Source organism: Phaseolus vulgaris, chromosome 6, assembly GCF_051622355.1.
Source record: "Phaseolus vulgaris cultivar YP4 chromosome 6, ASM5162235v1, whole genome shotgun sequence".
NCBI classification, from domain to species: Eukaryota; Viridiplantae; Streptophyta; class Magnoliopsida; order Fabales; family Fabaceae; genus Phaseolus; species Phaseolus vulgaris.
Window position 1 is genome coordinate 8,154,614 of NC_143503.1, and position 12,486 is coordinate 8,167,099.

At 33.8% G+C, this 12,486-nt stretch overlaps 1 protein-coding gene across 1 annotated transcript; it reads right to left on the reverse strand.

The window, feature by feature from the left end:
* Positions 1-364: 364 nt before the first annotated feature.
* LOC137837436 (nudix hydrolase 2) lies at positions 365-3,392 on the reverse strand. Its single transcript, XM_068646422.2, has 9 exons — positions 3,168-3,392; positions 2,568-2,779; positions 2,415-2,480; positions 2,199-2,336; positions 1,927-2,004; positions 1,643-1,693; positions 1,526-1,560; positions 1,283-1,391; positions 365-959 (listed from the first exon to the last, which is right to left on the reverse strand). Exons 1-9 carry the CDS (start codon positions 3,301-3,303, stop codon positions 768-770), a joined length of 1,017 nt encoding a protein of 338 aa, XP_068502523.2. The 5' UTR covers positions 3,304-3,392; the 3' UTR covers positions 365-767.
* Between the last annotated feature and the right edge of the window lie 9,094 nt (positions 3,393-12,486).

Here is a 12,486-nt window from a genome sequence, read left to right on the forward strand (position 1 = left end):
TTTTTAATTAAACTGGCTTAAATAAAATGGGTTAAACTTGTATATTTTAAACTTTTTTAGTTACTTAAACTGAAATTCTCATTTGCGTTTACAATCAGAATATTTTTTTAGTGTACAATAACTTCTATTAGTCGTAATATTGACTATATATTATTTATTTTAAAAGTTAACATTAAATATGTGCTTAAGTAGTGAAGTTGTTACACGTATATCCTTAAAAATTCAATACTTTCGAAGAAGTTTTCCACAAAAGTTACAAACTATCTTTCCAAACACTTTCTTTAATACAACACGCTTTCCAAACACTTTCTTGTATTAACTTTGTGAGACATATTTTTCCCATATATAATATCATACATCAAGATAAAAAAAAATGAAATTCTTATGTTTTTAATTAATGGTAAACTATTAGATAGCAATTATTATTGTTATTACAATCCCAAAGGATTAAGACTACACTTGACTTTATTTACTCAATAAACAACTAAAAAATAAAATACAATTGTGAAGTCCTCCTCTTGTGAATGAAATGAACAAATTGGAAATTTACAACATTAATTATTCCTTCTTATCCCCTTACACATTTTGAAAGAGAAGAATGGTATTATTTGAAACTTGTGTGGAAGTATAGATTTTATGTACATAGAACACTTAATGATTGAATGAAATGTGTGGGAAATGATGATGATGGTGGTGATGGAGCAATGAGTGTGAAGGCTTGGAAATTTGGAAGAAAGTGAAAAGAGAAAAAATTTAGGGTTTGGATGCTAAGATGGGGGAGCAGCATCCTTCTTGTTGAAGTAAAAGTAGGATTTCTTGGGAGAGGAAGTGGAAGAAAGAATGGTGGAAAAGCCATTGTATTTGCCACCAAATTTTGATAACCCTATTTTGGTGAGAAAGTCAAACACCTCATTGTTTCTCACAAATGGTTGGGCCATGTAATCCTCAACTGCCATCCACTGAAAACAACCAATAAAATATCACATTAAATCATTCATTGGTTGTCTTATTAAGTATGTTTGTTTATTTTCTTTCTACTTTTCTATAGTCATTTTTTAAAGTACAAACAAAATCTTATGTGCAGATTGTTTTTCTTTTGGCACCCTTTTTGTAGACAGCCTAGGGTTCCTCCAATTTACGGAAAAAATTATACAAAAACAGGGAAAACCTTTCATAATTCTTATTCAAAAATTTAAAATAAAAAATGGTAATTTTATTATATATAATAATCTGCAAAAGTGGAAGAAGTCTTTAATCATATTGTTTATAAATTGAATGATACCTGAGCTGCTTCAATTTCTGAAACTTGTCTCTGAATCTCAAAGGAAACAGGTTGCAACATGCAAACAAAGAACAACTCTGATTTCCTGAAGAAAGCTTCGTGCCTTTCCCTGATACCAAAAAACAAACAGAGATCATTAAGGACATTATTTAATAATTTAGTATTGATTTAGTTTAGTTTAAATAAACAATCTAATAATCCTAATGTCACTAACATACTATATACTATTATCTCATCACTTACTTGAATGCTATGACCTCCACAAACTTTGTTTCTATCTGAAAGAAAGCACAAACTTTAGACATAGAAATAGAAATAGAGAAAGGATTTTAAAAAATGTTCAGATCATTTTTTGCTTACCCCTGTTTCTTCTTTTACTTCCCTTATTGCAGCAGTGCAAATATCCTCACCCTGCAAATGGAATTCAGATTAATAAATAATAATTAAACCTAAAATGCTAAACATTAAATTTAAGAAATTAAAATATTTTTTAAAATTCTTTTATTCCTCCAATTTAGTGTTTTGAAATTAAAGTCATATTCTTTTAAATTTGATTTTGAAAGATCAAAAGCATGTTTATTTAAAAAATAAAATTTAAACTTTTCATTTAAAGTTTAGCGATGAACAATGATTTTTGAACATACTTCATCAACGGCTCCAGTAGGCAACTTCCATAATCCTTTGCCACTAAACCTGCCATTGCTTTCTTGAACCACAAGCACCTATCAAACAATCATATTAATTTTCTTATAATGTTTTGATAAAATGACATGTAAAAAATGTGCATAATAATACAAAAAATTGTGAGAAAAAAAATGCAATTAAGGCACATAAGCACAAAAGGATGACAATAAGAGTGGGAACATAAGTGTTGATTTATCACTGTACTATGACCGAGTGGTATAAGAAGAATTACCTCCCTATTGGCATTGATGACAAAAGCACCAATAGCCACGCGGTGAGAAGCATTTGCAGGAAGTGTATCAGGAGTGTTGGGAATCCAATTCACAAGCATCAAGTAATTTGGTTCAGCATGGTGGAATCTGAATCCAGCCTGCAAAAACAACCACCCCAACATCACTATATGCTTCTTCTTCTTCATTTTTCTAGCAAAAACCAACTCTAAGCTTACCTTAACTGCAGAGTCCACAAGATTAGAGTGTTCTTTGGCCAGCTTGATCCACACTCCCTTCTTACCCTTTTAAGAACCACATTGTAAAGTGATGAATCCAAGTCAGAAACTAATGAACATTAGAGTTTATATTGCTACTTAAACATTTTGTACCTGTTCCCTCCATTGTGATATTGAGGCTTTTAGCAAAGAGGCAAAAACAGAAGAATCCATAGATTCTTCCACATTTACTATAACTCCCCCATGTTGGTCTTCAACTGCTCTCAATGTTTTAATGCCTTTCCTTGACACTTCCTCCTCTTTTGACAAAGAAGCCAGGGTGTTTGACATGTATAGTCTTGGGAAACCAAAAGTCTTCTTCAAGCCTAAAAAGGGTGTTCAAGAGTGAAAATATAAGAAAAAATGAATCTAGTTTTGTTTTCTCGAAAGGAAAAAAAAAGTATTTTTACTCATAAAGAATAAATTTTTAACCAATTGTGTCAATTATAATGATCAGGGCTAAATTGTTTGATATATATCAAAGTGGACAGTTACACTTTTTTTTTATTAATGGATGATTTTTATTCATAGAAAAAGAAAATAATCCTCAACTGATTTTCTCTTATAATTTTGAATCAAATTATTATGATAACACTTTTCATCTAACTTTTTCAAATGCACAAGTTGATTTCAGTTATAAAGAATTTGTTTTATTTTTCTTTTGAAAATGTTTGGTGAAAAAGTTATCCAATAAGACACAAGAGTAAACATTACCTTGAACTTGGGGAATGAGAGAACCAACAAGAGCTCTACTTTGGTGATGAGGGGCATGAGAAGAAGATGAGAGCAAGAATTTTGAAGCTTGCAAAAGGGGGGAAGAAAAAAGCTTACAAGATCTAACAAGACTCATAATGAAACCAAAAGTGCAATGATCAACTCAAGAGAGAATAGCAAGACCAAGTAATAATTAGTGATTGAAAGTAAACAAGTTGGAGGAGAGAATGAAAGCTTGAGAATATATATATATATATATATAGAGAGAGAGAGAGAGACGCCAAATGCACAATTTCCATGCAATATGAAGCCTAAACTTTGATTTGAATGAGTCATAAATGGAGAATTTCCATGCAATATGAAGCCTAAACTTTGATTTGAATGAGTCATTGCAGAAGATGTTTAAATTTCTTGAGAATGTGAAAAGAGAAATCAACAAGAAAATGCAAAAAGGACAAAAAAATATGTAGCGAAAGAGACAAGAACACCACTAATTAGCTTTTCACATTCAAACTCAACGTAGGAACTTTGTGTCACTTTTTCTTTGAAATTACGATGAAACGCGCTGCAGAATTCATCAACCATAATCCACGTAACGTGATACCATATTATATTCCAAAAATAACAAAAATTTATTTCTTTATTTCTCTTAGCATTAAATAAATACTACTTTTAATATTCTCTTTTTTTTTATCACTTTAGGGCTTTTTAATCTATGTGGATGCATTATTTATATATTATGAAAAATAATAGCCAATGGTACCTCAAAGGTACACAGCAGATTATTTTATTTTATTTTGAGGTTTAATTTCGTGTTTTATCAGTTAACTATCGTTGTTTTTCGAAATTTATCATTCTCGTTATTTTAGTATCAACTTTTCAATTTTAGTATGTTTTACCATACAAATATTTTTCACATATCAGTTGAATTTGTCAACGAAACATAGAAAGAATAAAAAATAAAAAAATGTTGATCATGGAAGAAAAACACACGGAAACCTTAGGGACTGATTATTTTATTTTTATTCTTTACAATAATTTAATTTTATGAAATAGCTTTTGAAAATTGTTCTTAGATTATTAAAGAGATGTGTGGTCATTTTCTTAAAACAGTTTTAAAGAGATAAGAAAGAAGAATTAGCATTGCTTATTCACGTATTTATTGTCATAAAAACAAAAAATATAATATGTTTAAATATATTTTAAGTCCAGCAAATATTGTTATACTTTTTTCTTTAAATTTGTTTTTGTTACTTTAAACTCATAGCATTTATCCAGTATTTCTTTTATTTCTTATAGTTAATTTAGTGCTGGAAAATATTAACTAAGATGGTTAAGAGAATACGTTTTAAAAATAACATAATTGGATCATTTTAAGTATGAAGTAAAATTATGTGTTGTATGGTTTCTTAAAATTATAGAATTTAATTTCCATCCAGAAAATCTAAAAGTTTTAAATTTTTTATTATATTCTTATGTATATTTTTGTATTTTCTTGTAAAATCAATATATAATTTTATATTTACTTATAAATTCAATTTTAGTTGAACACTAACTAAGATTAAAATATTATTGTTTGGAGAACGTCTCCTTATATCTATTTATGAGTTTAGGAGTTGAACTCATGCTAACTTAAATGGAGGTATAAAACTTCATTTATAATAATAGGATTAAATATTTTTTTTTACTATAACGTGAAATTAGTTTTTTTTTTACTCTAAACTTTAGATTTCATAGTTACTTCTAATAATAAAACTATTGAAATAAGTCTTTACCAATATTTTTTTTTATTTAACAGACGAACTTTTCACGTGTATTTTATTATAATATTATAATATTTACATCAATCAATGATGAGTTAGTATAAAATATTTTAATATTTTAATCAACATTAGAAATGTGTTTGCCACATAAAAACAATTAACAAATATTCATTTCAATAGTTTCCTTAATATAAGTATCTAAAAGATTTAAAATTGAAACTATGAACGACTATAAATTTTGTGTAAGAGTACATACGAAAAATATATTTAACCCTTTATAATATAGACATATAGATTTAATTATTCAATCATAGTTTTTTTTATCGCAAGCATAGGTTACTCTTATTTCAATCTAAACGAGTTTTGTTCTTTACAAATTAATTCCAAAAGTATGTTATAATGTATGTATACTTTGAAATTAATTTCCTTTATCTTCATGTTTTCTAAGAGTTCTTATTTTGTTTTCATAAATTTGTAGAGGTCCTCCTCAAAATCTCTAGCCTTGCTTCTAGCGAGAACACCCAAGTTTGTTGAATTTGATTATTAACTCTTTGCTCCCTTTCTCTAGCTTTAATAATGTTTTTTTTAACTATTTCTTCTTGTGTGTCTATGTCAGAATTCATGATCACATCAATTATAATTTTTACCATTAATAATATTAATAGGAGTTATTTTTCAATTTACATTTTTATGTTATTCTAAATAACTATTATTTTTTGCTTGACATTAGTCAATATGTTCTGGATCAACATAGGAAAGAGTTTTTTTAACAAACGCGAACTAAATTTTTCTAATTAATGACTGTTGTGGGTTTTTTTTTTTTTGTAGTTTTTTTAATGTTGACTTGAAAAACTTTTGACTAATTTATAAAAATACTTTAAAATACATTTAATTTAACTATTAGTATCCAAAAAATAACTTGAAAAATTATGAAAAAAAAATATTAATCCTTTAAGAGTATATATATATATATATATATATATATATATATTAATTAGTAGTATGATGCTATACAAAATAGAAAAGAGAGATTAAAAAAGCGAAACATTTCAACAAAAAGTTGGTAAAAAATTAATTCTGAAAGTCTTACACGGTGGGTGAATTTTTTGAAAAAAAGACACTACTTGACAGAGCACTCAGGACTCAGTGCTTGGTGGTCGAATCTTGGTGCCCGAATAGGTGTTGTGTGAAAAAATTGGTCATCTATAGACAGGTAATACAACCTACCTCAGCATTGGTAAGACCACTAGAGCTCAGGCGCTCTGCAGATGAAGATTGTCTAAAAAGTCGGGGTAATCCGTCGAGAGGGTGATACCCCGAGTTTAAGCACCCCATCGGGTAGTAATACACTGTGAAGGTGAGTGCTTAAGAGTTGACTTGGGGTGTAAGCCAACACCTGAGTTAGATACTCTAAGCAAAGGTAACTGTTTAAGAGTTGACTTGGTGTGTAGGCCAACCCCTAAGTTAGATACTCTAAAAAAAATAATTATGTAGGAGTTGACTAGGTGTGTAAGTCAACACCCAAGTTAGATACTCCGAGCAAAGGTGATTGTTTGGAAATCGACTTGGTGTGTAAGCCAATGTTCGAGTCAGATGCTCCAAGATTATAAACAAATCATTCTTAGCACAAGGGAAAAGACCAAGCTTGCGAGAAATGCGAGCCTCTGAGTATCGAAAGCCCTGTTTAGCAAGGTCAAGGTATGTGATCCCTACTTAAGTCGTTGAAGAGCACTCGGGCGAGTCAAGAGGTTCTGTGCAGCCAGAAGGTATGATTCATCCAGAGTTTAGCTCTTCAAGAGCGTTGTGATTTTCCATACTTGATTGGTACATTAAGTTTACTGTTGTCTTAGTGGTTTTAGCTTAAGTGGGATACCATAAAGGTCAAATTGTTATGCTATTACTAGATATTAAGCTTATGCTAACCGTGTTTCACTAAGACAAGTAATGAGACATGCATTTGTTACACTAGTCGAAGTTTGTTAAGCCAAAAAACCAGTGTAAAAAGTTGGGGGAAATACGCATAAATAGAAAGTGTTTACAAGTTAAAAAGTGCATATGGTGTCCAAAGTGTTCTAAATGGTGGAAAATTACAAAGTATGGTGGAGAGTAAAGCTACTCCTCCACAAGTTGGCCATCGACCACGGACTTGCCCTGGCCAAGCTGAGAGAAGTTCATCTCAGGGTAAACACCCGAGGCTTGTGCGACAACGTTTTTGAACCCCACCAGGTAAGAGTTAGCAACATCATTAATGAAGACCTTTTTCTCCTTAGCCAACTCTTCATCTTTCTGCGCCAGTTCTTCCTTGAGCCTCTCCACCTCAGCCAAGAGTTTCGTTCTCTCCTCAGATAAGCTTAAGACCTCCTTGGACTTCTCATTAAGGAGGGCTTCAACTTCTTGTTGCAAATGTTTTGACTGTAGGAGTTCCTCCTGAAGCTTCATCTCTCTCGCTGAAGTTCTCCATGAAGGTTCTCCACTCGTTGGTGGAGCTCAGCAACCTCTTGGGATTTCTTGTCAGCCGACCCTCTTAACTCTTTGAACTTGGTGACAACCAAACAACTTGCAGCAAGAGCTTGCCCCAGTTTCCTCATGGTATCTTGAACTAGACGGTCCTCTTCAAGGCTCATGAGCTTCTCTTTCCCCTTGTTGGGCAGGAGGGCCTTCTCGAGGAAGGAGGGGACGTCCAGGCCTTGGTCCCATAGTCCCTTTTCCTGGAAGCTTATGCCTTCATCCTCTCGCACCACCATCATGCCGTGTGGTGGCATCGGGCTTAGCGGTGGGGCATAGTTGGAAAGAGCACGCCCATCTGATTCGGAATGCTCGGTAGGGGCAACTATGGTTTTCCTTCTCCTTTTGAAAAGTGGCCTAAAGTAGGTCTCCTTGTCGTCCTCGATAAGGGTTGGAACTATTATAGCAAGAGCTTTGAGTTTGAGATTTTGGGGTGCCTGAGCAGTCGCCCTCATCCTCTTGGCCCTCTCTTGAAAATCCTTCTTGTCAATCCGGGCTAGCATGCTATCTGCGAAAGAGGATAAGAAGAAATTAACAACAATAATAAAGTCAACACCATTAAGAGTAGAGAATGAAAAGTACTGATATAAGCTTTTAGACCCTCTGGGGAGAACTCTTTGCTTATGAGAGTGGCAGTGTCGAAGACCACCTTTAAGATAGAGAGGAACTGACAGACTTCCTGGTCACGCTGAGGCATGTCTTCCAGGCATCAAGGACAACATTTGGCTTCTGGGTCCAGTACGGAGGAAACCCATCCAAGAGGGTTGGATCCCTCTTATTGCAACGTGCCTTCAAGAATTTATCTTTGAAGCCCTTGTAGGATTGTTGGAAAAGTGATAACAATGCTCTCCCAGTCACCCCGTTGAAGGAAACCCAGAGTTGGCGGCCTAGGCGTTTGGCTTAAAAGAAATACAAAAAGACTTCCATAGATGACAAAAGGCGAAACTGTGAGCAAAGAATGGAGAAACCCTGAACAAATGCCCAACTATTTGGGTGTAGCTGGGCAAGGGCCACATTGATCTCAGTGAAAAGCTCTTTTTCAAAGTTGAACAGGGGTAGACGAAGAAGAATTCTTTTGAATACAGTGGCATAGAAGTAGTTAAAGGGACCCTCGGGGTCCGATGACTCATCGCAACAAATAGGTTCATCTTCTCTACACGGGATTAACCTAAGAGCTATATCGCTTTCTCTGCCTAAATGGCATTTGTTTTTCATAAGGGCCACTATTTGGTCACGAGAGGTATATATGGAAACTTCTTCTAATAGGTTCTCGGGTGCCCAGGGGTATAGAGCTTTGTAATCCATTGCAAGAGTATCTAAAAATGCAAACACAAGAAAATACAGACACACATTCAGGCAAGGCAAACCACATGCAACGATGCATTTCAGAGCAATGTAACTAGCAGAAATAACTATCAGTATAAGCAAGAAAGAATAATTTCAGAACAAATCCATCTCAGGCAATATGATTGTAACAAATTTTTCAAACAGATAATGATGCAAATAGACAATAATGCGTTTAGTGAAAGAAAGTACCTTGTTTCAGAAAGCAATTGAGGATGAGGAAGTTTCCCAGGTTCGCGAAGGAAGGGTAGTGAGAATGAGAAAAGAGCGAAGGGTTTGGAAGTGACAAAGAAATGGAATAGTGAAGGGAAGCGGATTTTCGAACGTTAACTTAAGCGCTTATGGGAATGGTAAACAACAACACCTTCCCACCATTGAGTATGGTGAGATATCACCTCAGAAACGCTTTGTGCGTTGTGCCACACCTACCCGTTGCGAGTCTGACACGTAAGCTGCTATAGCACGTGAATAGTCTCTTCGCTTAGGCAAGCTCAGGTTGAGCCCAGGGGGCTTGTGTACTGAACAGAGCGCTCAAGGCTCAGTGCTCGGTGGTCGGATCTTGGTGCCTAGCACAGGTAGGTCATATCGGTTGTTGGGCCAGTAAAGTGGGTCATGTGATTGGGCCCAGAATAGTTGGTAAAGCCATTATGGCATAATTTAACCTTTTATACAACCACCTATAAAGGGTATTTTCAAACCTAGGGGTACAAATAGTACATGTGGTGCCTAGGTCAAGTAAATGTTTCTTTTAACTTATGTACGTGTGTTGGGCATATAGTGATCAAGTTGCATGCATGACAAAAGATAACATTGCACCATGAGTAGGGTGCCCACATAAGCAGAGTATTCCCCTGATGTTGGTGCATGAGTTGGTGCCCTGTTGACAGGTGATTGTTCTGTTATTATTTTATGCACTCCTTAGAGATAAGATTTCATTCTGTTGCAGCACCTTGAGAGGACGCCCTTAAACAAAATGTTTTCCTGGTGAATATGCTTTTAGTTGAGATTAGATTCCCGTGAGAGAAAGTTGTTACAAGAGATAACTATAAAAGGGGCTTGAGACCCCATGTAAATGTACATTGTTTTTTAGACTAAAACTAAATACTTCATAATTTCTAGTAAGCCCTTTACTGACTTGATCGTCAGGGTGTAATCAACAGGTATGACTCCTTCTATTTCAACGGAGCTACGTTCCAGAGCACCAAGAGATGAAACAGATTTCAGAAGAGACAGATGGAGTTAGAGCTTGTCACTAGAGTCAACAGACGAACAAGTTAACCGGCGAGAACAAAGACAAAATAGATTTGTTGAAGAGAAATTGACGTGATTAGTTGATGAATTTGTGAGGAAATTTATTAAACAGTCTAATTGGCAAGTTTCATACTCCTCTTCACACCTCAATTCCTCTTTTTAATAAAAACATGCATAATCATTGTAAATAAATTTATTATCTTCATTTTATAAATTACAATATCACATAATATCAAGTTTCTACGTAGAACTTATTTTTATAATTTTTTGTAAGCCATAATGATCTCATAATATATTCTTTAATTTGTTTTAGAGATGTGATTTAACGCTCTATTTGCACATATAAATGAAAAGTAAGTTTTTATGAATTAAAACTAACTTTCATTAAAAATTAAACAAGTTATATGAGATAATTTTTATAAACTAATTTATATTATTTTGGTTATTTTCTTATATTTTTCTATCATAAGATAAACTCGTGTATACATATTCCTAGTTCTTATTTTTATTTTTGTAGTTTATTAAAAATAATTAAAAAAATAGATCAAGTAAATTACTTAAAATATTTTTCATCTAAAATTGTCCATAAAATACACGATTTTATCATAAATTATCAAACCGTAATTTTTTTAATTTGTTTTAACAACAATGAATTAATAGAATCAAAAGGGACACTTTAGAGGTTACCCAACCCATATAAGACGTTCTAGTTAAGCAAACATTAAGTGAAACATCACTTACTTCCATAATTTTAAGGTATTTGAGGAAACCTCCACTACCCTCACGACCCCAATAAAACTGGTTCTGCTTAGTTCCATAATTTTAAGATATTTGAGGAACCTCCACTGCCCTCACAACCCCAATAAAACTGGTTCTGCATAAAAGCCAGGATAAAAACAAAAAATCCAGTTGTTTTAAAGAAAACTCATCAGGCTACCAATACCTAAAGAAGCACAAGACGAAGCTACTTTGCTGCCGCTATAAAAACTGATTGAAAGTTGTCTATTGTCACAACACTCTAAGCTGATGGCTAGCTGTCTTCTAATACTCTGCACCAAAAATGTAATATTGCATCATTTCAAGCTGCTGGATTTTTATAATCTGATGGAAAACTAGCTGCTGTCAATCTACTTCCGTGACCACTTCACTGTCCTGAAACTCTTCCCCCTTCACTTCCTTATTTCTTCTTACTACATGTCATGGCTATTCCTGCATAACACTTCTTCACTAACGAAGTTATGCATCCTCCATTTTCTTTATGGACCTTTTGCTTTGTTCATGTTGATCTTTGTGAAAGAAAGCTTAAGCACATGATACACCAAGCCCCTTGGTCAAAGAATCCTAACCAGCTGTTGCACTAGCTTCATCAATCAAATGAAATGCCAAACACCAAACAGGAGGAACTCCATCAAGTTTAGGCTACAGATTAGAGCAAAATATTCTGCAGAAATCTACGTTCAATTTGTACAAAAAATGTTCATCGTTGGTGCTTGGCTTAGATGAATCTCTACTTCCAACTTCACAAACAGTTAAACCATAGTCATCTGCTTCCCTTTTTCCTGCACACCAGCCAAATCTGATCATTTACACCCTACATCAAAATGTTCCATAGAAACAGATCCTGTGCTGGTCTAGCCATACCTCCACTCTTGGCAGACTACCATACCAGACTTCACAACCAACCTTAAGCATCACCAACAGGTTTCTTTTGACATCATCAGCGCAACACGAGCAACTCCAACAATAGGTGCTGGCAGAAACTGAATCAGACCTATCCGTAACTTAACCTTCTCTACTTTCAGTACTAATTCCACCCTCTTTACGCTCTACTTTCAGTACTAATTCCACCATGGAGAGAGTATTGGACCGAGACAATCGGTTTGATGCAAATAACACTGGGTCGAAAGGCCGAAGATAGACTTACTTCTTAACCTTTAAATTATTTTCATATTGCAATTTTTATCAATATCTCAAATATTTTAAAAAAGGAACATTCAAGAGTTTTAAGTTAAGAAAAACTATTGATAAGACTCCAATAAAACAATTTAAAAATTGGAAAACTAAAAGAGGATGTTATTTATAATTTTTTAAATATACCCTATTATAAATAGAAAACTTAAAAATGTTACTAAATCTAATCTAACATGATATCCGTCTAATTTTTTAGCTACTAATAGTATTTTAATAAAGTGTTGAATAATTGAAGAAACTTATAAAATTTTAAACATTTGATCATAAAGTTTACAATTTAAAATATTATATAACTTATGTTCCGGCCGGTTGACCTGGGACGTCTTTGTGCGCAACCTCACCCGTCAGCTAGGGACTCCTTCCCACTGGTTACCTGTGGATTCCTACAAAGAAGGACAAAGGGGCGCCCTAGCGGCCGTTTGCACTCCGACGCTCAAGTCAGTTAGCAAGAAACACCAAAACTCTACACCTCCGTATCGGAGCAC